This window comes from Erythrolamprus reginae, chromosome 5, assembly GCF_031021105.1.
Source record: "Erythrolamprus reginae isolate rEryReg1 chromosome 5, rEryReg1.hap1, whole genome shotgun sequence".
NCBI lineage: Eukaryota > Metazoa > Chordata > Lepidosauria > Squamata > Dipsadidae > Erythrolamprus > Erythrolamprus reginae.
The window spans coordinates 67,022-90,549 of NC_091954.1; the positions used below are offsets into that span (position 1 = coordinate 67,022).

At 54.8% G+C, this 23,528-nt stretch overlaps 1 protein-coding gene across 1 annotated transcript in view; it reads left to right on the plus strand.

Annotated features, from left to right (window-relative positions):
- The window catches only part of PARG (poly(ADP-ribose) glycohydrolase), a 46,569-nt gene extending 26,934 nt beyond the window's left edge, over positions 1–19,635 (plus strand). Inside the window, 9 exon segments of the mRNA XM_070751909.1 lie at positions 4,376–4,455; positions 7,582–7,642; positions 9,271–9,346; positions 12,230–12,377; positions 14,552–14,630; positions 16,417–16,525; positions 16,676–16,781; positions 16,964–17,092; positions 17,977–19,635. Of these exon segments, the coding sequence (XP_070608010.1) occupies positions 4,376–4,455; positions 7,582–7,642; positions 9,271–9,346; positions 12,230–12,377; positions 14,552–14,630; positions 16,417–16,525; positions 16,676–16,781; positions 16,964–17,092; positions 17,977–18,137 (949 nt within the window). The 3' untranslated portion in view covers positions 18,138–19,635.
- The last annotated feature ends 3,893 nt before the right edge of the window (positions 19,636–23,528 follow it).

Sequence of the window (23,528 nt, forward strand, 5' to 3'; positions counted from 1 at the left end):
AAAAGCAGGGCCATTGGGAAGCGGCAAAATAGACCTTGGGCGACTGGTTTAAGCACCTTTAGTGGAGGGAAAGAAAGACAAACTGGAGAATAAAACTTTAATTTGTGATTTTTAATCCTCTCAACGTTTTGAAGGGGAAGGCTCTGTTTTTCTTAAATTCTACTATGGGGACATTTTTTTCTATAAAGAGGTCAGAATAATCTTGAACTATTGCAATTATTAAAATGACTACAGATAAAAGTGAGTGATCGGGAGCAACCTGTAGTAAATGGAATGGAGTAAAAAAAATACTGGAAATTTGTAAGATTGAAGCGCTGTAAGGAAACCGAAAGCCGCCACTTTCCTTCCTGAGTGGCCGTTTTGCACACCCGACCTGCCCTCCGAGGCTGACCACGAGGCTCCTGAAAAAGAGGGTGGGAACCTAATCTCTCCAGGTTTGCTAGGAAACAAAAAAAAGGGGGGGAGCATGGCCATGACCCCGTCAATCTCAAAAAGACCCCCCCCCCAATGCCCCCCACAGCCAGATAACGCCCGGGTCACATTACTGGCCGAATCCCCGACTCTGAATGACCAAAGCCAGTGCTTCAAGATCCGAGCGGTGATCGTTCGTCTTCTAAGCTTATATGGTTTGGTAACCAGGCAGGCCCTGTTGGAAGGCTCCATTAGCAAAGGGGTGATCGGACGTCTGATCAGGAAATGGCTCTCCAGCCCCTCCTGCTGACCTTCAGCCTGAGCCCAAGCAAAAGCGTGAGAAGCGAGGAGGAGGCCAAAGCCTTGGTGCCCGAGGGACCATCTGGGGGCTACCGGAAGCCTCGGGGGGCACGTGAGCCCAAGAGCAACCGACAGGCACCCGAGAGAGGCACCCTGTGCCCCCTCCTTGGCTCTGCCGGTGCTCCCCTTCCTCATCCGTTCCGTCCAGCCTGAATCAGCGGAGGAGGGGCCGTTGGGTGCCGGACCATCCACTGCGCCACCTTTTTTGCTGAGGTGGGTCAGTCTGGCCGCTCAGACCTGGATCTTCCTCATGACCTGAGAAGTGGAGCAGCTTGTAACCCTTCTGTCCACCCACGGAGGTGTCCCAGGGACACTGAATCCGCCGGCTCACGGAAGATCTCCCCAAGGCCTCTTCCGCAGGCCCTTTTCCCCTGGGACTTTCTTCCAGACGACAAGCGCTGCTGACTCCGTTCAGTCTGACGCAACGCCCATGTCAACAGGTGCAGGGCCAGCAGGCTCCTCCCACCCTCCTTCCCCCCGGGCCTTCAGGTGGGCAGTGCGTGAGCCATCCACAGCATCTCCAGCGAAGGTGACCCTCGGACCCTCTGCCCTCTTGGGAATCGCCTGGTGGCAGCCTTCCAGTACAGGAAGCGGAGAGGGAGCAGGCGCCTCCCCAGCACCCGAGAAGGAGGAGGGGAAGCAGCATCGGTGTGGGAGCTTCATGGTGGACGGTCCAAAATTTGAATTTGGGAGGAATTTCCTGACTTTGAGAGCTGCTCATCAGTGGACCAGCCCCCCTCCCTGTTAAGGTTGTGTGCGTGTGTGTGGGGGGGTGTTTCCATCTGTGGAGGTTTCCCAGGAAAGACTGGACAGCCCTTGGTCCAGGGGGTGTTGTGGTTGGCTCTGGGCCAGCTCCTGCAGCTGTGGACTTTGATGTTGATTTATGGGAATCTGAGGTTTATCAGAGACCTGTTTTGCTGCCAGCGGAATCGGACAGTGAAGCTGGCTCACAGTCAGAGGCAGACCCGGGGGGGGGGGGGGAGGAGACAGATGGGGAGATGTGGGTGCAGTCAGCCCACCAGTCAGTGCTCCAATTAGGGAATCTTCAGACTTGGAAGAAGACCTACTTGTGGATGCTCGTGTGCACAGGCTTGTGGCACGAAGGGAACAGTTGTGCAGGCGTCAAAGGAGATAAAACAGCACAGCTGTTCAAGAGGTAATTATGCTAATGAGTTCATGATAAATAAGGACGTTGGGAAGCGTGGGCTGTGGGCGTTTATCCATTTTGGAAAGAGAGAATTCTGAAAGAAGATTGCAACAGCGTGGAGAGCTGGTTGTGTGTTCAAGGGCTTTGTATATCCCATTGTCAAAGAGCTTTGAGGACTTTTGGCATGTGTGGCTGTGTGGATTTGCAGCTGCCCTTATCTACTCCTTTGTTTTGGCTTCAGCATCAAAGGACTTTCGGGTGAGAGTAGTTTGACTCCTCTTGGGGCTGGTGTCTCAAAACTGTTTATAAACTTGATTTATTCCTACTGGTTGTGTGTTTGAAACTTATTCTGAACTCACTGGGGGCTAATTGCCAATAGCCTGGCACAACAGGGGGAGGGGCTCCATCTCTCTTGCCCTGGACGTGGGTTGGTTTGGAAGGCCTCCAAAGTGTCCCCCCCCCCCCCCCCCCAGCCCTGGGCGTCTCTGGAAGCGTCAGTTCAACTCTGGGGTTTCTTTTCTGTTTGTCTTGCATCACTGTTTGGAAAGCTGGATTCCAAACCATCACGTTTCAGCCTTTCAAAATTTGATCCAAAGGTGCTTTTATCTTATTCAGGAGGCAACTGGGGCTCCCTCTGTTTTTCCCTTGAAGACATTTCGCTTCTCATCCCAGGAGCTTCTCCAGTTCCCAAGGAGCCCCTCCTCCTCCTCCTCCTCCTCACCGAAGAAGCTCTTGGGACGAGAAGCGAAATGTCTTCAAGGGAAAACAGGGGGAGTCCCAGTTGCCTCCTGAATAAAATAAAAGCACCTTTGGGGGGGGGCAGCCCTGACTTGGAGGACCAAGAATCCCCCGGGACGTGTCAAAACCCAGCCCAATGTTGTTTGGTGAGACCCAGGGGAAGAGCCTCCTCTGTGGCGGCCCCGGTCCTCTGGAATCAACTCCCTCCGGAGTTTATTTATTTATTTTATTATTTTATTTTATTTATTTATTATTTGGATTTGTATGCCGCCCCTCTCCGAAGACTCTCCGAAGACTCAGTTCCGAACTGCCCCCACCCTCCTCGCCTGCAAGACTCTGAAGACCTATCTATGTCACCAGGCACGGGACAATTGATGCATCCCCCTTTTTGGCTATTAAGATTCATGTGTGGTTATGATTGAGTGGTGCTGACTAGTTTTAAATGATAAGTGGGTTTCTTAAATTTAGTTTTTAATTATTGGATTTGTACCATATTATTGTGAGACGCCCTGAGTCTTTGGAGAGGGTCAGCGTACAAATCTAATAAATTGTTGTTGTTGTTGTTGTTGTTGTTGTTCTTCTTCTTCTTCTTATTATTATTATTATTATTATTATTATTATTATTATTATTATTCCCTTTTCCTGAAGGCCGAGCAGGAGGAGGCGGAGTCTCTTCCTGGTCCCCCTTGGCCTCTCCGGCCCCTATTGGGTTAGGGGGGGGGGCTGTCTTTCTTTCGAGAGGCATCCTCCTTTCTCCCTCATTGTTTCTCCTTGCAGGCAAATTGCATTAGCGCATCGGCCCTGGCCATGAATTTGGCTTTGTATTAAATGAAATCAGGGGCAGAGAGCGCTGGGAGGCCGCTTAAAAGAGGCTGGGGGTGAAAGCGTGCGCTCTTCCCATGGCTAGAAAGAGCTGGGTTTACGGGGGCTCCGGGATTTTATGAGGGTATTTACCCCCCCCCCCTAAGCTTTGAAATGCAGCACAAAGGAAACGTGTTTGTAGCAGAGTGAAAAGGCTTAATGGGGGGGGGGGGGATGACTGAAGGAACCTCGCTTATTTTCCATTTATTCAAAGGGGGAGATTTCGAAATGCTTATTGCCAAAACCAGTGCAAATAGAGTTGTGGCCAAGAAAGCAAAGGCAGAAATGGTGGCACCAGCCACGGCAGAGTGACTCTTGTCTTGCTTTCACACCTGTCAAAAGACAGAAACCGCGTCCTTCCCTTGCTGGCCGTTACGCAGCCAAAAGGTCAGAAAACGAAGGCGGCAGGAGCAGCCCGTGAGCCGCACGGAGAGCAGGCGGTTTGCACGGACTCCTTCAAACGGAGCACACAGATGATGCCCACTCCCACAATCGAATAAGGCCCATCATAAAAAAAGGGTTTTATAATCCAGCTCTCCGTCCGGATGGGTATCAGAACACCGTCTGGAGTTTCAGGCAGAACCAGTCGGGTTCGGTCCACCTGGGCAAAGCACGTTTGGGGCACAAAGGAAGCAGCCACCCGGCATTTGGGGGCCAAGTCCTGGGGTGGGGAGCATACAAATCTGATAAATGGCTATTAAATTATGATGATTATTTTGACCTGGGCTCAGGCCCAGAAGCCGGAGAAGGGAGGGGGGCGGGGGCTGCTTTGAGACGGGCCTGGAGGGGGGCCGCTGCCTTGCTGGTCTGGGCTTCCTCCCCCCCCCAGTGACCCTCCTCTCTTTTTTCTCCCCACAGACTGTTTGAGGGCCGATCCCCGAGAAAGCCCGAGAAGCTGAAGACCCTCTTTTGCTATTTCCGAAGAGTCACCGAAAAAAGTAAAGTGCCTTATAATCTCCCCGTCTTTTCTCTGCCCCAATTCTGTGTGTGTCTGGGGGGGGGGGGAAGCTAAGCGTTTTAACAATCCAGCGGCTGAATGACTGGCAGGTGGGGGCCCATGACGGACGTCAGCCCTTCGGCTTCAGGGCCTCTTCCGCCTGAGAGGACTTTAGGGGAGGGAGGGTGTAAAAAAGAAACCTAGGAAGCAGCCCCCCCCCCCAGCCTGACCCTGAGACATAAAAGGGGGGTGGGTGGCACTGTTAGCGTTCACCTCTACAACTAACGATGGGGGGGCCCAGGGGGCACTCTGGAACGCAGGATTGAAGGAGCAGCAGCTGTCGGTCACGGGACAGCGCAGGGGGGGGGGAGATTCATGGCCACCCTCTGTTGATTGATTGATTGCGGCCTCTGTGTGGTTGAGCCCGAGGTTTCCGTGCCGGGCATCCGGCGCTGAGTGACTCTCGCCCTCTTGGTGGCCTTGCCTGGCGCAGCCGCTGAGCCAATCACCGCAGCTCCTGGGTGTGTAACCGCGCGAGGGCTGCCCCCTTGGTCACATAGCGGGATCACGCGACGGTCATCGGCACGAGTCCCTTGCGGGGGGGGCGCTGTGTTTTGGCACCTGTGGCGCAAAGGTCGGAGCTCTGGTAAACGGTCACAAGTCCCTTTTCCTGCCCGGTGCTCATTTTGAACGGCCGCAACGTGAGCTGCACCGCTGCCCTCTTGTCCCTCGGCCAATCACATGGTCAGCGGCCGTTCAACATCAGAAGGGCACCGAGAACAGGGACCAACGGCCCCCCCTTCTTCTCACGACCCTTGCAGCCTCCCCCCCCCCGGGTGATCAAAACCCAGGTGCTTGGCAGCCGGTTCACACTTACGACCGTTGCAGGAATCAAAGTCTCTGGGGAGCCCAGGCTCACTCTACAACTGCGGACAAGAAACTTTGTAAAGTGGTGTGTGTGTGTAGATTTCGCGTGATGCCTGTCCTGCTTAACCACAGGGATGGTGGCCATGGGTCAAGCCCTGCCGGCCGGCCTCTGGGTAACTGGGCCCAGCTCCCTGGCCAGAGGGGGGGGCAGCTCCTGTTTCCCTACTTTCATTTAGCAAAACTGGCTGGACACCGGACGCTTTGCGTGGCCTCGTCTGGAGAGGAATTGGGGAGGGGGGAGAGATCTTGTCTGGGGATAGGAAGGGCCATTGGGGGGAGGGGGGATAGTCAAGCCAGAGATCCGACAGCCGCCTCTCTGCAATGGCTCTCAGGAGGCGGGGGCTCTGCATGGGGGGGGGGGAGCCCTTCGCGGCAGAGTCGCTCTGTGGAGGAGCCGCAGCGGCAGAGGGAGATGCTTCGGAGAGGGGCAAATCTAATAGATTATTATCATTACCATTGTCGTTAAGATTCACGCAGATGGTGTTGGTGTGGTGGGGGTGGTGGGGTGGGGGCGAGGTGGGACAAGGCTTCCCCACCCCCCCTCGTGGCTTCTCACAGCGTTTCAATAAGGAGTATTTTCCAGGGAGAATTCCCCAGGAATGTTGTGTTCCGCTCCCTTCCCGCCTCCGTTTAAGGGAACCCCTCAGCCGAGGCCTTGCAAGACACCAGAGAGGCGGAATTTATTCCCACGAGAGGGAACCCAAGTGAGGCACGAACCACAGCGCTTGTCCAGAGAGCTTTCTGGGCCTAGGGATTAGTAGGCATCCGGGTTGATGGACCCCCTTGTCTTGGATTTTAAAATCTGGATGCCTCCTGCTGTCTCATGGTTGTCAGGTCCCTACGTTATGACACGGCAGTCGTCCGCCCAGAGTTGCGTGGTGGTGGTGGTGGGTGCCACGAATGGAATCAGTGGACTGGACGGTGTTGTGGCTAGCTCTGGCCCAGCTCCTGCCCCAAGGAATGTGGAGGTGGAGGTGGGGGATAATTCTGCTAGCGAAATATCCTCTGACGAAGGGAGTGTGGCAGACAACTCAGGAAGGGATCAATCCTCTTTATCTTCGCTGGATTCAGATCAGGAATGTATGACAGACCCACGCATGCGTAGAGTTATGCATAGGAGAGAACAACTTAAGAAATATTACAGGAGATAAGAGAGGCCACCTGTGTTTGGGTGGGGCTCCAGTAATTAGAGCTGCTGATATAAATAGCAGCGTGTGGGTTTGGCTGTTGTGGAAGATTATCTGATCGTAGTTTCATCAAGACCGTGAATTGTTGTTTCCTGTTTGTATTCAAGACTGTGTGTGGAATTCCTGGACTCTGGATTATACTGCATTGTGAGTGTTTATCATTGTTTGGAGAATATTAGTGGACTCAATTTCCCAGTTACTGGGTTAGAAACTGGTTTGCATTTAAACTGTGCATTGTTTGTACAAGAAATCCCTTTGAAGTTTAAAAGGGAGTTTTTTCTTCTCTTCTGTTGATAAAGAACGTTTATTTTGCATTCAATTCGTGTGTGTGTGTCTGCTTGGACTAGTTACCCTGTAATTAAGGGCGGTTGGCACACGCCGGCAGAACAGACGGGGGCTGTGGGGCAGAAGGAGGAGGGGCCCCTTCCCAGCGGCCACGCTCCCATTTCTCTCCCCCCCCCAAAACAAAAGACGGCCTGGGCTTCAAGGCTGGAAGCGGGGGGTGCTCCGACTGGTCCCCCCTGGGAGACGCAGAGGTCAGGCCGAAGCCTTTTGGGTTGGGGGGGGGTCTTTGGCCTGCCACACGTGATGCTGTTTTAACATGCATTTTTAGTGGTGTGGGTGTGGGAGGGGCCTTGCGCGAGGGACGCCTGTGTGTAGCCCTCACAAATTCCTGCTGGATTGTCAAGGTTGTCCGTTGCCTTTGCGCTCCTGCCCCTCCACGGAAGGAGATGGGGGGGTGGCTTCCAGGGCAGACGGAGATTTGCCAACGCCATGGATGTGGTGGTGGTGGTGGTGGGGGCTTGGACTTTCAACTGGGTGGAGAAACACCCCTCCGGGGGCTTCAGATTCACGTTTCTCCCACAGGGCTCGGCTAATAAATTTTTGCTCTCATCACCTGGCCCTGCCCTGACCGGGATTTGAACCTGGGGAGCCTGTCCGTAAGGCGGTCTTCAGAGTTACACCTAGTGGAGTTAGTAACGTTTCTCTGTTTCGGCCTCTTTGCTTCTAAGGACCCACCGGGCTCGTGACGTTCACCAGGCAGTGTCTGCAGGAGTTTCCAGAGTGGGAAAGGTAAACGCAGGCAACGTTGTTCTGTTTCTATGTTATTATTTCTATGTTATTATTTCTATATTATTTCCACCCATTAGAGCTTAAGGGTTTGGCCAAGAGTCACGTTCAGGGCGGTGCAGCTCCACCAAGAGCGACGGCTGCTCCCAGGACGTAGTGCACCACGTTTTGTTTTCTCCATCCATTATTTACTGAACACAACAGCAGCCTGGACGTTACTCCAAGGTTCTTACCAGCCGGGAACAAACAGCATAAAAAGAAACAAGATGGCCGGAATGACATGACCAGGGCTGTTGATCCCACCTCTCTAGAAACGGGGGGGGGGGGACGACAGGTGGCGGGGGGTCCAGCCTTGGCAACGTTAGGGACTCCAACTCCCAGAACTCTCCAGCCCGCCGTGCCGTGCCGTGCCTGGGGAATTCTGGGAGTTGGAGTCCCAAGGCTGGACACAGCAATATAGACAAAGCCATTGAGTGGAAGAGAGTCCACCTATTGGCCCTGGGGACCCCTGGGGGCTTCACCAGCACGAATGCAACCCTCGGTTGGGCCCAAGGACACCCACCGTCATAGTTTGCTGACTTACCCCCAAGTGGCCAATGATTAGTGGAATAAGGATCGGCTCTGAGTGGCATGCGTCAAAGGCTGGCAGTCCCGCCCCCAAGCCCCACTTGTTCCTTCCATTGGCGTCCAGATTCTGTTCTGGGCCAGGTGGAATATTTGGGAGGCAGGAAATAGCAGCAGGATAACTTCATTGAAGCTGTCTTTGGGTCAGTCAGTGTCCTTGTAAAATCACAAAATACGTCACACGAGTGCGGCGTTCAGGCAGGAGGCGAGAGGGCTCCGGTGTCCGTATGGGAGGGGAGCGTTTTACAAAAGTCAGGACCATTCTGTATGTTAGGAGGGTGACTTACTTTCGTCTCTGAAGGACAAGGGCAACCCTGTTTTGCGTGAAAGTCCTCCAAGCCCCCCCCCCCGTGCCTGATAGAAATGGGCAGCTTGACCCCCTGGCCTCGGACCTTCAACAACGCTGCGTCTTTCGTGGGCGCCATCCTCCTTCAAGAACGAGGCTGCGAAACGATGGGGGTGGACCTGCATCTTGTGGCTGCGATTTGGCCAAATCGCTGAATTGGGCCAAGCCCCAGCCGAGGTCAGGGCTGCCTCTCCATCCATCTCCTGGCCGTCTGTAAAAAGGGCGCCATTTTATTTCGGCCGGAGCCCAGGAGGGACCATGAAAAGGCCCTGCCCTACTTTTGCTCTCTCTCTCCTTTGCCGTGTGTGATTCACCAGCCGGTGATGTGGCTGGCACAACAGGGTGCGGTGCCCGAGCCTCCTTCACACCCGCTTCCACCCGACAGGCTGCAGGAGGGACCAAGTTCATGGTGCAGATTATTTTGGCGGGGGGGCGAGGGAGGGGTTGCAAAAAAAAGGAGAGAGAGAGAGAGAGAATGAGCGAGAGAGACTCCACACGATCTGGGCACGGAGCCTGCAGGAGGCGCCGCCTGGTTTCCTCTGCTGTTGGAGGGACAGAAGCCGCTGCTCTGTTGACGGGTAGGGCCTGTGAAGAGGAGGTGTCCATAGCACACACACACACAACCACACCCGTGTTGCTTCGATGTGCTTCTCTTTTGCAGGTCTCAGAAGGAGATGCCCCGCCTGCACGTGACCTACGAGGGGACGATTGAGGGCAACGGGCAGGGGATGCTCCAGGTGGGCCCAAAAGACACACACACACACACACACACACACACACACACACACACACACACACAGACTTCTGTGCAGGGAGGGGGACATTGTGTCAAAACTACCACACAACACACAGCCACACGGACCGATTGGCTCAGCTTCCCTGTCCTGGAAAAAAGCCTTTTTGACGGACAGTCGGAAGACCTGGGGGGGCGGGGGGGCGGCAGAGGGTTGGTTTGTTTTTCTTTTTTGGGGGGGGGGAAATAAAATTTTCTTTATTTTTCTTCCAACATACAATAAAACAACACGAGCAGTAAAAAAAACACAGAATCAATGCTTAAAATAACAATTAGTGATTATTTCTTTGATACACTAAATGCTAGTAATGCTTTTAATACATATACTTTTTATCCTCTTCTTGGCTAAGTTGATTAAAATTAACTACTGAGGAGACTGGCAGTCGGGAGGCCTGGATGGAGAGGAGGGGGGGGGGGGCTGCTTTGTTTTTCAAGTCGGGTGAAGATTGACGAGTGTTGGAGGAGGAGGTGGGGCGGGGGGGGGGGGAGTGACAGGCTGCCAATCTTTCAGGTTTTGCCCTTTGAAAAGCCAGAGCATGAGAGTCGAGAGTGGCCTGCTGACCAGCTCAGCAATGGGTTCGGTCGGAGGAGCCGGTCTCGCCCAAAACCCCTCAGGCCTCGTTGCCGTATGGCCAAGCCAGGGGGAGGATTCCGGGAGGCTCCTGTCCGTGTGGGCTCTTTGGTGGTCTTCCGCTTTGAACCCAAATATAAATAAGTGTTTTCCTTGAGCCTTCGGGCATTGGTCATCCTGCCCAGGGCAGGGGGCGTTTGGATAAGGCCCAAGTCTGTGTTTAAGCCCAAAGACACCCCCCCCCCCCAGAACGGGCCCTTCCTCTCTGCCTTGATGGGCAAACCCTGGCTTCTCCACCCTGGCGCCTTCGGGATTCTGGAGCGTGGGTCCAAGCAGCCTGGTGGGGTGATCGGTGTGGAGATAAAGTGGAATCTCCTTCACAACCATCAGTGGAAGAGACGTTGCCTCCAGAGAAGTTGTGAACGCCCCCAACAACACTGGAAGTTCTTAAAGAAGAGGGTGGACAACCCTTTGCCTGCTGCAGTGTAGGGTCCCCTGCCTAAGCAGAGGGTTGGGCTAGAAGACCTCCAAGGTCCCTTCCAACTCTGTTGTTGTTCTAGTTGTTCTTGTCGTCATCCTGAAAAAAAGGCAGGCTGTAAATATAGGGGCCGTGAACCAGGAGGAATCCCGCTTGGGTGGGGCTCAAAATTCTCCCTCTGCAAACCGTCCCCCCCCAGGGCTGACGTGCGTTTCTGTTCCAGTGGTTGTGCTTGTGTCTAAGTGGGTTGTGATTGTGACATGTGCGCTGGAGACAACCGTGGTGTGAGATGAAGGAAGTGGAGCCAAGCGAAGCAACTGATGGAATGAATTGCACAAAAGAATTGGGGGGGGGGGGAGTTGGCCTCACACACCGGTTCCTCCAGGCTGGAGACTTGGCAAAGACGTGTTGTTGTGAGCGGAGTGTGTGCCGGAGTCCAGCCCGAGGAGAGTTTTTAGTGGTCACTTAGCTAAATTGGCCCAGTGGCAGGCGATCGTAAATTTGATTAAGAGCTTCTCAGAAAAGTGGTCGGCCACTTGTGCTCAGGGAGCATTTTTCATGGGTTTCCCTTGTGGTCAGCGTCTCTGCGGACGGCTGCAGTGTGCAAAAATCGACGCAATGCAAGGACCGTGGTAGGTGTGGTGGGTGGCCGTCCCCCCCAGCTTTTAAGACCTTCAAAGCCCCTCACAGACCCGGCCGGGGGGGGGGGGTCCAGGTTACTCGGGGGGGACCCTCTCACCCCACTCGTGCCAGCCTGCAGAGGGCCCGATTATTCTGACTGGCAGGTCCAGGTGGAGGGCCTTTTCTGCTGGGGCTCCTTCTGTCCTCTGGAACATCTCTCCCTCCCTCCCCCCTCCCCAGTCCCCAACTCCCCCACCTTTCTCTGTGGGCCAAAGACCTGCCTGCACTGTCATGGTGGCAGAGGCGGCCACTAAATTTAATAATAAAATAAAAATAAAATAATCCAATAAAATCTTGGGATGCTGCTGTTAATACGTTTTGCAGCTTCCTGGCATCTTCAACTGTGGCTTTTCCACGTCTGACGTCTCTGGGGTTGCAGAGCCCAGAACACTGGGTGGTGTGTTTTTTCCTTTTTGAAATAAGACAATTTTCCAGTAATGTAATTTCTTTTCAATTAAATATGCATCAACATCCACTGTTGGTCGTGAAGCAGCCGTTCGAGAACTGTGGGAAGAGGAACAAAAAATACCTCCAGGCCGCGCGGTTGGGCCTCTCGCAGACTCACATGTCGGGCTGCATCCGGAACATTTCGGGAGGCCTGGAAATCCAATAAATAAAATAATAATAATAATAATAATAATAATAATAATAATAATAATAATAAGTAACAACAACAATGTCCACCCGGGGGCTGGGATGGTCGGTCCTGCTTCAGCTGGACGGCTCTCTGATCCTGAATAAACACAGAGCGCTGCCTTGCTAGGACGTGGTGTGGCCGGAAAGATAATTTGGGGTTTGGATAGTTCCGTGTCTTGAGTGATGCTTCGGAGGCGAGGTTTTGCCCCGTTTTCCTCGCAGCCTCTGGCATTCTTAGCACATCTGCCTGATCCGAAAGGGCAGTTTGAGAGAAACCCCCCAATGAACGTTCCACTCGCCGCGTCCAGTGGGCCGAGTGAAGCCGAGAGGCCGGTGACCGGAATCCCCCAGGGGGCCGCCAGAGACGGGCCGGCCCACCCACTTCTGGATTTAGGGAAGGGGACCAGCAAAGGCAGGTCATTGTTCAGAAATTAACGTCTCTCAACCTCCGGCCTTGTCAGGTGGACTTTGCCAACCGCTTTGTCGGAGGGGGCGTCACGGGCGCAGGGCTGGTGCAGGAGGAGATCCGCTTCTTGATCAACCCGGAATTGATCGTCTCCCGTCTCATCACGGAGGCCCTGGATCACAACGAGTGCCTGATCGTCACAGGTGAGCCCCTGTGCCCCGAGAGGGGTCCCGGAGGGTCCCAGGGCCCAGCCGTGGTTCACGGGGTTGGGAGGGGGGCGGGCTGCCCGGTCAAGAGCGAGTCAGGATGGGGCCTGCTCTGGGGTGGAGGTGACACCATGAGGGCCTGGGTCTCTGCGCTCCTCCCCGGGCTTTGGAGAGGCCAGTGCTGGGTGATGTGGCCTGGCTCCTTTGGGTGAGGGGGTCTCCGGAAGGAGCCTCCAGCCACGGACTGCGCACCCTTGGCTGAGAACATTCGTTGCGCGGCCTCTTCTCCTGTGGCTTTCCCCCACAGCGTGGGATTCCTCCGTCGTGTCTTCCATAGTTCGCCAGCGTCTCCTTTCCACAACCAGAGAGACATTTCAACGGAGACTCCTCTCCAGAGTCACAGCCCACTGGTGAACGTGGTGGTGCCATTGTTCCTCTGTTTCCTTCTCGGTCTGGGTCTGCTTGGCAATAATTCGCTGCAGGATTCGGCCTCCGTTCATGAGTCCTGAGGGCGGAAGAGGCCAGGGGCTTCTCGGTTTCCCAGGACAGAATCCGGCCATTCCTGCAGCGTTTGGCAGCTCCCGGCCTCTAATGCACAGGCTGATTTAATTTTTAGGATCGATTTAGAGACTGGAATCCCATTTCCCACCGTCCGGCAAGGCCTTGTGGATTTCATTAGAGGCTGGGTGTATCACAGGGATTTTTCCCGTGTGAGCTGTTGAATAGGAAATACGGCAATCTTTGCAAACACTCCAGAGGGGACTTAAGTGGATTCGCGGCTGGAGGTGGGGGGTGGGGGGGCTGTGCAGAAAATTTGCAGAAAGGTGTTTTCAGTACCCGCTAAATAACTCATGTAGATGCTTGATTGGAAAATAAATTTCATTTTTAAAGAGCAGCGGTGCCTGGGGGTTGGCAGATGAGTTTGGGGAGAAGTGGAAAAGGGGAGAGGTGAGGAATGGAGGGGTGGGGGTTTCCGTTGAGTTGAAGGTGCTGTTCAAATCGCTTGATCTGCCCTTGCGTAGACGTCAGCGGAATCCGTGGGGGTTTAGCAGGATCCAAATGACGATGGATGAGGGCTTTATAATTATAACTTCATCATTAAATCTGTTATGGAAATCTCCCCGGTGGCTGAGGGGGCTTGACCCAGGGAGCAGCTAGAGGACGGAGGCGCTCGGGATCTCGGTGAATTGTTTGCATATAGGAGGGTCCTGCAGAGCTTGGCCGAAAGAGATTGAGAACAATTATCGCTGGTAAATCCAACATTTTTGGATCCTAAATCCCAAAAGTGACACTTCTAAGATGCAAACCGAAGTGAAACTCTTTCTGGAAGTCCTTGAGTCATTCTGGTGTTTTCTAATGAGCATCTGTGGTGCAGCGTCCGACTCTCTTGATGGGAAATGGCCACCACTTCATCACCCCCCTCCTTCGGTCTCTGGCCGGCTTCCACCTCTGCTTAGGCAGCTTCTGGCTGTGTGCAGCTATCTGTCCTGAGAGATTGCGCTGTTCTCAGTGATGTATCTTGACCCAGGGGCCTAATGGGCAGGGCTGTGCTGCTGGGTTTTGCAGAAGAGGCTGAGAAATTGCAGATAAATTAAATTTGTTGCAATTGACCGGCATCTGCTTAACATCATCCCGGTAACAAATATGAGACCAGTCATGCAAAAAACACACACAGGAATGGAGATGCCTCTCCTGAGCCCCCAGTGAGGCAAAAGAACCTCGGGACCCAGCAGTTGTGTTCTGAGAGGTTTTGTTTCAACCGGATGGACGGGCCCCTCGTTCCCAATGGGGCCACGGGGGGGGGGGGGGAGGAGGGGGAATCTGGGCGTTGAAGTCCACAGACTTTCACGGTGCGAGGTTGAGGAAAACTCCCCTCAGAGTGGGCTGCCCTTCCTTCTTTCCTTCCCGTGGAGAGGGGAGGGCTCTTCCCTTCTGGGCTTCTCTTTCCTAATATCCCCCCTCCCCCCCACCGGCTACTTCTGCCTTCATCGTTCTTCTGCCCCTCCCCCCCAGCCCCCTCTTGCTGGCCCTGGAAACAACAGAGCAAAGCTGGGGAGGGACCCAGAGAGGCCTGGGACGAAGCAGAACGCTCAACTGCCCACGACTGGCTTCTTCTTCAATGCCACTACACACACACACATATATATATATATATATATATTTTAATTCAGGCACGGAACAGTACAGTGACTATACTGGCTATGCAGAGACCTACCAGTGGGCCAGGAGCCACGAAGACAAGACGCCCAGGTGAGACTCTTGACCCTCCACATTCACTGTAAATAACCGGATGTGTATTGGCACGGTTTCGGGGGGGGGGGATCTGCCCCAGAAAGTGGGTGGTCTTCAGACACCCCCAGCCAGGACCCCTCATTTCAGTTTCATTTGATGCCCCCCCCTTTCTGTCAGTCACTTGGGGAGGGGGCATAAGGTTTTTTCAAATATAGCCAATAAAAAATATCACAAATGTTTTAAAACAGTAACGAATCCGTTTATGGGTTGGGGCCATTCTGACCGCTGTGGCTTGGCCTCTTGCTGCCCGGGGTCCTTCGGGAGTGGGCAGCATATGCCCATTTAAGTGGACGGGTGGATAAGTAAATTCCATTAAATAAATTCCTCTGTAACAATCCCAGTTGCCGCCGGGTCTTGTGGCCTGTGTTTGGGTTCTTGAACTGGAGGGTGGGAGGAGGGATCGGCGGAGGCTGTTGTGGTGGTTGTCCCACCACTGCCCAAGGGCTTGAATTCGAGGGGCGCTTCTCCCATTGTCCGTTGTGTATGGGAAGGAGGCCAAGAGCCATGAGGTGGCTGGGGTGGGGGTGGGGGCTCTGGGCCGCCCCTGAGATCCCCCGGCCAAGACCTAAGACAGATCTGACCGGCCTTTGAGAATGACGGACGGGCCGTAGAAAGAATCGGGAGACTTGCCTGGAATTAGCAGGCTGAGTCCGTGCAGTAAAACCGAAGCCGCTCAGACTCTGGCGGGCGAATCCTGTGGGCTTGCTTGGACCTTCGCAGGTCCATTTTCAGCTGGTTCCATTGCATTTACATTACACCGGTCAAGAAAAATGTAGCAGCATTTAAGGATCAACACACAGTAGATCAGAGGGGGCCTCAAAAAACACCCAGCGAAAGAAGAGACAACTAAAGTCCTGGAAATTAGGTTAGAAGCGGAGCCGTTACAAAATCTCCGAGCAGAAGGTTCCAAAGTCTCCTTTCTGATCGGTGGGTGGAAAAAGGACGTTGCCCAATAATAATAATAATAATAATAAAAATTCACTCCTGTGAGTCTCTCCTCCTTCCCGTTCCGTTCCGCTTCACGTTCCCAAACGCAGTTTATATTCTGACAGCCCCCCCCCAACGCTGAGGCCGTAACCGAGGAAAACATAGGTCCACCTGCTGCTAGCAAAAAGATATAATAAGTTTTAAGAAACAAATCTCCACATGGACAAACAAAACGATGGCTCATTTCCAGGCCTGTAAAGAGGTCTGGCCTCCCACCCGAACTGTTTCCGTAATACCTGCGAGGGGGGGGTGGGTCATTTTTTTCTCCTAAACGCAGGTGGGGAAGTTGGGAAGGGACGGTGGCTCCCGCCTGGCACAGTCCGTGGAGGCCTTGCGTCCTGTCGTCAGCCGTAAGTGGGCAGACATGACGGACCGAGCCTTGGGGGCCACACCCGAAAGTTAGCGCTTCAGGGGTAAAGGAAAGAAATGCTGGCGGGGGGAGGGGGAGAAATCATTAACTTATTTGGATTGGACACATGACACTCCCGTTACTGTGATATTTCTTTCCGGGTGGGGGGGGAGTGTTGACAATCCTGGACTTCCAATTTTTGTCCTGAAGTGTCTCCTCCCCTCCCACCTGCCTCCTCCAACTTCAATGCCGTTTATGGGTCACGGAGGCGAATGTTGATTTTCCTCAGGCTTCTTTCCCTGCTCTGCGTTTCGGCTCCAGGACTCAGACCTGTCCTGTGTGTATAGGGCTCGTCCTGACACCGTTCTCCTCCTCCCCTCCCCTCCCTCCCTCTCCCCCTCCCTCCAGGGACGAATGGCGGAGACGCTGCACTGAGATCGTGGCCATGGATGCTTTCCATTTCAGGCGTTTCCTGGATCAGTTCACTCCGGAGAAAATTAGAAGGGAGCTGAACAAGGCCAGTAGCTTCTCCATCCCTCTCGCCTTGCCGGGTTCTCCTCCCCTCCCTCCTCCCCTCCCTCCTCCCCTCCCTCCTCCCCCTCCTATCAGCCCCCCCGTCCCACCAGGGCCCCTCGAGAGCATCAGTGCCTCTCTTGTCTGCCTGCAGGCCTTCTGCGGCTTCTCTCGGCCCGGGACCCCTCCACACCACCTTCCAGCTGTCGCCACAGGAAACTGGGGCTGCGGGGCGTTTGGGGGAGACTCCAGGCTGAAAGGTAAACCCGTCTCCCCTCCCATCTCGGGGGTCTCTGCGGCTCCAGGCGAGAGGGCGCAAAGGGGGCCGAGGCCAGGCTCTCTCTCTGCCCTCTGGGGCTGCAGCAGGACGGACGGACGGGCGACAGGCAGGGAGGGAGGGCTGACGCCCCACCCCACCACGTCCTCTGTCCCTCTGCTTTAGCCCTGATACAGATCTTAGCAGCTGCCGAGGCCGGACGCGACGTGGTTTATTTCACCTTTGGAGACGCTGAGCTGATGAGGGACATTTACAGCCTGCACACGTTTCTGAGCGAGAGGGGCCAGGCGGTGGGTGCGTATCGCCTCCTCCCCTCCGTCCTGCTAGAAACCCTTTGCAACCTCCTCCCAGAAGGGGGCGCAACAGAAACGGACCATAAAGCGGGTCTCTCCTGAGGCTCCGAGCTCAAAGCGCTTAGAAGCAGCGACCTTAATCCCAGGGAGTGAGCTCCCTGCACTCTTCTCGGTTGTCCCCACCCGTCTCTGTAGGGACTTTCTGTCCAAGATTATTTATTTATTTATTTATTTATTGGATTTGTATGCCGCCCCTCTGGCTGCAGGCACCCGCAAAATCTATTGACTAGTAGTAGTCTCCAACACCCCCCCCCTTAGAAATGTCTCCCCAGTTTGTAATGTTTAAAGGGGAGTTGTCTTTTGATTCGTGCAATGATGAGGCCTTTAATGCGCTTTTAATTTGCGCATTGGATCTATTGGACTTGGCCCAGAATCTTCTTTGAGTTGGGCAGCTTCTTGGTCTGTTCTGTGTTCCGCTTCGATTATTTTTATAAATAACTCAAGGCAGCGAGCCCACCCAACGTTTCCCCCACCACAGCAGCCCCATGAGTTGGGCTGGGCTGAGGGAGATTGGCTGACCCAGGGTCACACAGCTGCCCTTCAGGGCTAAGGTGGGGCTAGAACCCGTGGCACCTTGCTTTCTAGCCTGGCGCCCTTAGCTCTTGGACCAGGCCGGCTCTCGGTGACTCCCGGGGAATTTCAGGGAATCAGCCGGGCTGGTGGACGTAGGTGCCGTGGCAAGGGAGGCCGTGCAATTGGGCACAAAGCTCACTTAATCCATGACTCCATTAGCAGCAGAAATGCTGGGCTCTGTTGTGGTCATAAGTAGAGAACTGCCTCTATGTAACCCTCCCTCCCTCCCCTCCCTCCCTTTCCATTCCCCAGGAGACGTTTACAAGCTGTTGCTTCGATACTACAGTGAGGAGTGCAGGTGCTGCTCTACGCCGAGGCCGGAGGTCAAGCTCTACCCTTTCCTCTACCAGGCCGTGGGGTCCCAGGCCAGCCCTCCCCCCGAGGAGGAGAAAGGACGGGGCTTGGACGGTTAGAGGGACCCTGAGGTGCCCGGCGAACGCCCCCCCCCACCCCTTTTCCCTACAGAGCATCAGCGGACGGGACGTCTGAAGAACAAGGTGGATATTTGAGAAGAAGAAAAATCTCTTTTCTTTCCAAAGCAGAAAGTAAAGTTGATGGCAGCACCGTCGCCCGTTTCTCCCCCCTTTTGCCAAGAGAGGACGGCCGGCGGAAGCCCCCCACCCCCCCACCCCCTTTACGGCATTCCCTGGAAGCCGGTGGCATCGGGCCGGCCTTCCTCTGGTTGGAGGGGCCTTGAGCCTGTGCCCACGTGGATGTGGGGAGCTCACGGGCACAGCCCCACTCCGTGCAGCCCCGTGCGAAGGGGGGGGGGCACCTTTCTTTTGTAAGCGCTGAGCTGACACGGCCGCAGGGGGGGGGGTCATGGAGGGGGAAACCCCAAGGAAAAGGCGGCCTGGAGGGGAAAGCGACTCCCTTGCCGGCAGACCGCCTGGGGTCCAATCCTGGTAGAGGGTCTGGCTGTCTGACGAGAGCAAAAGAGCTTGAAATAGATCTATGCTAGTCTCCCTTCCTACACACACACACACACACACACACACACACCCCTTGCATTACATGCACAATTCAAGTCGGCCTGAGTTTTCCCCCCAAGCCCTCTTCTGGGTGAGCCAAAGGGGGGACACCGCAGGAACGATCCGATGGTGTGTGCGTGTGTGTGTGTGTGTGTGCAGCTGGCACGGGAACAGAGAACGGGCAGAGGAGGGGAGGCGGGGGTCCGAACGAGCCCTTTTGAGTGGGACCTGCATTTAGAAAACCTGCAGTGGGGGCCATAGACTCGTGATGTCATTAATCAGCTTCCCCCCCCCCCCCTTAAAAGTCAACTGCACAAAGTTCTTTGCTGGGTTTTGTGACCTGCACACGTTGCCTAGACGTCCAATGAGACCTGGACTCTCACTCACGTGATGGCAGAGCTCCCCAGGGCAGCCCTGCGCGGCCTTCCCCAGCCCCCTTCCCCAGCCCCCTTCCCAGGTTTGGTGTGTGTGTGTGTCTGGGAGGAGTCCCCTCTGGGGAGTGTGGGGGGAAGGGGGGCCAGGGGGGTCCTGGGGGCTCCCTGAATCTGCCCAGAGACGGGAGTTGAGCCTCCTGTGCAGCCGGGAGAGGGGAGAGACAAGGCAGTCCCCCCCACCCAAAGAAGGGGATGGGGCCCGGCCGACCATCGCTCCCTCTTTGCCTCCGGGTGGGGGGTTCCAAAGGCGATGCCACCCACGGGGAGCCCCCCCCCCCCACCGCAGCCAGGAGGGACGGGTGGGGACAGCTGTCCAGCCAGCAAGCCAATGGGACCCAAACCACAGCTTCTCCCACTCAGCCCCCGGGGTCCCTGGGCGACGGGTGTGGAAAGGGGGCAGGCTGTGCAGTGGTGGTGGTGGTGGTGGTGTCTTGACCTTGTACTCTGTGTCCAGGATGCCCTTTGGTGGCGGAGGTGTAATAAAACTTGAGGGATGATTCTCCCCACGTCTGCCTGCCTGCGTTGGGTCTGTTCATTGGGGGGGGCGGGGGGGCTCACTTGCCACCCTTTCACAACAGGTGAGCCGAGGAGGAGCCTTGCTGAAGGCCACTCACCTGGGCCCCTCCTCACGAAAAGCTCAAAAGAACCCCTCCCCCTCTAGGATAAAGTCAAGCAAAGGGGGAAGAACCAGGAAGGATTAAGGAAGCCCACAAAGGAAGGCCCTTTTTCTGGACCATGAACCAGGGGAGGTGGTGGCAAGGGCCAGTGTTGGGGGCGGTTTCTGTAAGCAGGGCAGGAAAGACCGGGCTACGGAAACATTCCTGACAGGATGGACCCTCGTAGAAGTGGAGATTTCTAACAACCGGTTCTCCGAACTACCACTTCTGAAGGACCTGTTAAGGCCCGCTAGCGTCCGGCCTCCCATAGACAAAGACGAATACAATGCAAATGTCGATATGCAAAAACGAGGCAGGAAGTATGACGGGTCCCGGCCTGTGTCTTCACATCTGATGCCATTTCTAAGAATAATAAAAACAAAAATCAACCATACTGACAGTTCACGCTCTCCAAACCATCGATACGACCACGTATGAAGGACAAGTGCTGCGTCGTGAGGGATACGGACACCATGCATGAAAAATGCTTTCGGAGTGGAAAAAGGAGGAGGAGCAATTGGTGCGTGGAAGGTGGCCTCCCAAATAAAATTCCGTTCCAAATGCCCTGGTGTTTTGGTTAGTAAAGCTGCGCGTGAGGCTCATACAAAAACGGAAGAAATGTGAGTGAATTTTCCCTCCGTCCTGCCCTTGTTTCTCTGAACCGTTCAGACGTTTGCAAAGATTGGAAGGTGGATTCAGAACAACCCTTTCGCCTGCGCGTGATAGATAATTTCCCACAACACAAACAGGGGAGGGGGAAGGGGGGAGAGGAAGATCCTGGATGAGCAATCCTTTGTCCGTCGTGTCTGTCTGTCTGTCCGTCCGTCCGTCTGTCTGGGGCGAGGAGCAACCCCTCTAAAGGCGTGTGGACAGCCTTGTTCAAGACATTAATGCTCCGGCATAGAAGTCAAACAAACTAGATAACTGGACAACTGCACCTGGTGTCCAGAGACTGGGTGACCCTCTTGAGCCTCAAAGGCAAGGGAATGTGTTGACCAAGAGAATGGTTGAGCCAGGGGCAAACAAGTAGCCATTTGCCAGAACATTCCCCCATTGGGTAACACAGGGCTCTTGTTTCTTGGGAACGAGGGGGTTAACCGAAAACCAGACCCCCCCTTTCAGGAGCTCCCCCCCTCCCCTCATGGTCTGCACTGCGTTAAAAATGGCTTTCCTGGGAAAGAAGTGGGCCAGGATGGAAAGACTGCCTGCCTTTCCCAAACACACTTGACTTTTCTTTTTTCTAAAGCAAATTGGCACAATTTGTAAAATGTAAAATATCAGCTGCTGTCGTCTTCTGACATCCCGGACACTAAAGGAGCTCCATATTTATGGTCTTGTTATGCTTGCAGCCGATCCCTCGCGCATTCATCACCGCTTAAGTGTAGGCAGAGCCCACCAGCCTCCCTCCCCATCCCTTTCCACACCGGTCCGGACTGTCAGCTTCCTCTGCACACACGCACGCACACACGCGGGGTGGCTCAAAGGGGCCCAAGATGTGCCCATGGACGCATCAGGGGTCTCGCCCATCGTGGGTGGCCCCTCGGTTGTATCAGCACAGGTCAGCCACAGGTTTCCACAAGACGGATGAGGTGGCAGTGCAGGGCCTGTCCTAGGGCCCGTTCCAGAGGGGGTTCACGCCCAATGCATCTGGAATGGGAGGACCGTTAGGGAGGCTTCCGGGGCGGGGGAGGTTTCGAAGTGGCCTGCACAGTGGCACCTCCACCTACGAACACCTACTTGCAAACTTTTCTAGATAAGAACCAACCGGGTGTTCAGGATTTTTTTTCACTCTTCTCAAGAACCATTTTCCACTTACAAACCTGAGCCTCTGAAATTGTAACCCAAAAAAGGCAGTGAGGAGCCTCTGTGGGGCCTCTAGGAATCTACTGGGAGGAAACAGGGCTGGAAAAGGCAGGGAGGAGCCTCTGTGAGGCCTCTAGGAATCTCCTGGGAGGAAACAGGGCTGGAAAAGGCAGGGAGGAGCCTCTGTGGGGCCTCTAGGAATCTCCTGGGAGGAAACAGGGCTGGAAAAGGCAGGGAGGAGCCTCCGTGGGTCAAGCATGTGGTGTAAAAGCTTTCAATATACAGTATTTCAAACACTTCAGATTCGTTGACTGTATTTAATTGAAAAACTAAATCTCAAAGGGTTTTTTGGGGTTGGGTGGGGGTGATCAAGAAATAGAATTGGATAGGATAACAGAGTTGTGGGTCCTCTGGTCCAGCCCCCTGCTTCAACAGGAAACCCTATAGCATTCCGGACAAATGAGTGTCCAATCTCTTGTTAAAAGCTTCCAGTGTTGGCACAGTCACAACTTCGGGGGGGGGGAGTTGTTAATTGATTAATTAATATTAAATATTAATAAATTAACGAATAACCACTGATTGATTTGTGATTAAAATGGTGGCTCATGCCATAATGATATGCACTACCTGAAACCAACTGACCAAGCCCCGTAACACCACAGGAGCATGATCAGAGGGTACGGGAGGCACTTGAAGAGGCTGAAGTGCCTCCCCCCCCTGGAGTGCCCCCCCCTCTGCAGGGGGTCCTCGGGGAGCATCCGTCACTCCGGCCAAGCGTGGTGCCACTGGGCTTGCCGTGTCTGGGCCCATCAGCCCCCTGGGGCCCCTGAAGGGAGCAGAGGGATTCCGTGGGCAGGAGTGTCCGGGCCCCAAGCTGGGCTCTTTGGGTGCAGCAAGACTCCCGTTCCCCCCAGAGCACCCCCACCCTTTGGCTGCCACTGCTGGGGACGGAGAGGGTGCAGAAATTGAGCCCGGAAAGGAAGGAAGGAAGGAAGGAAGGAGAGAGAGAAAGAGAAAGAAGGAAAGAAGGAAAGAAAGAGGGACCCCCGAATGTGGCGCTGGCTCAGTTTCCAGGCAGTCTGGGGGAACTCCAGGCTCTTGGCCCCCCCCCCCGGACATCAACTGGACCTTGCCCTGGTCTAATTGGCAAGGCTCGGAGCTCTCCTCTCCCCCTGCCCCTCTCTACAGGCCCCAAAGTGCGTGTGTGGGCGAGAGGGTGACTCTTCCGAGGCCCTTGCCCACCCCATTATCTGTGGTGGGTTCCCTTGGGGACTTCTCCTTGCTCCGCCTCCCGGGGTCATTTCCTATCACAGGAGCAATGGACGTCCACCCCAGTGGCTCTCCTGCCTCTCTGCGGATTCTGCTCTCGCCGGCAAACTTATAAACAAGGCTGCACCAATAGCTCTGCCCCGGGAGTTGACGTCCGCACGAAATGTCCATCTCTCAGGAAAGGAAAGGAAACACACATGCCCCACCCCCAGCCAGGGGGCAGCCCATGGCGAGAAGTGCAGCATCCCCATCGAGGACCCATTGGGGGGGGGGGGTGGAGGCCTGCTGACCGGCAGACATGAACAGAGTTACGGGCACCCCCAAGGGAGCAAACGTCCAGAGCCGAGGGGGTCCCCCAGGAAGGCCTTCCTCAGAGGGAAAGAGCTGAGAGCCAGCAGGTCTCCTCCTCCTCCTCCCTGAAGCAAATGGCTTTCTTTGGCGCCAGGAAAAAACCTGGTTCTGAAATTCTTTGCCCCCCACTGGGCTCCATGAGCCTTCAATCAGCCCATCGTTTGCCATGCCCGGCACACGCTTGATATTCATAAGTTCATCAAACTGAAAAACAGCCTTGTAAAGAACTGACTCCCTGAGAGGTCAGACAGCCGTCCCTGCCTGCGGAGAGATTGGAGGAAACACACGTCTCAAGCCCTGACAGGTGCCTTCAAAATAAA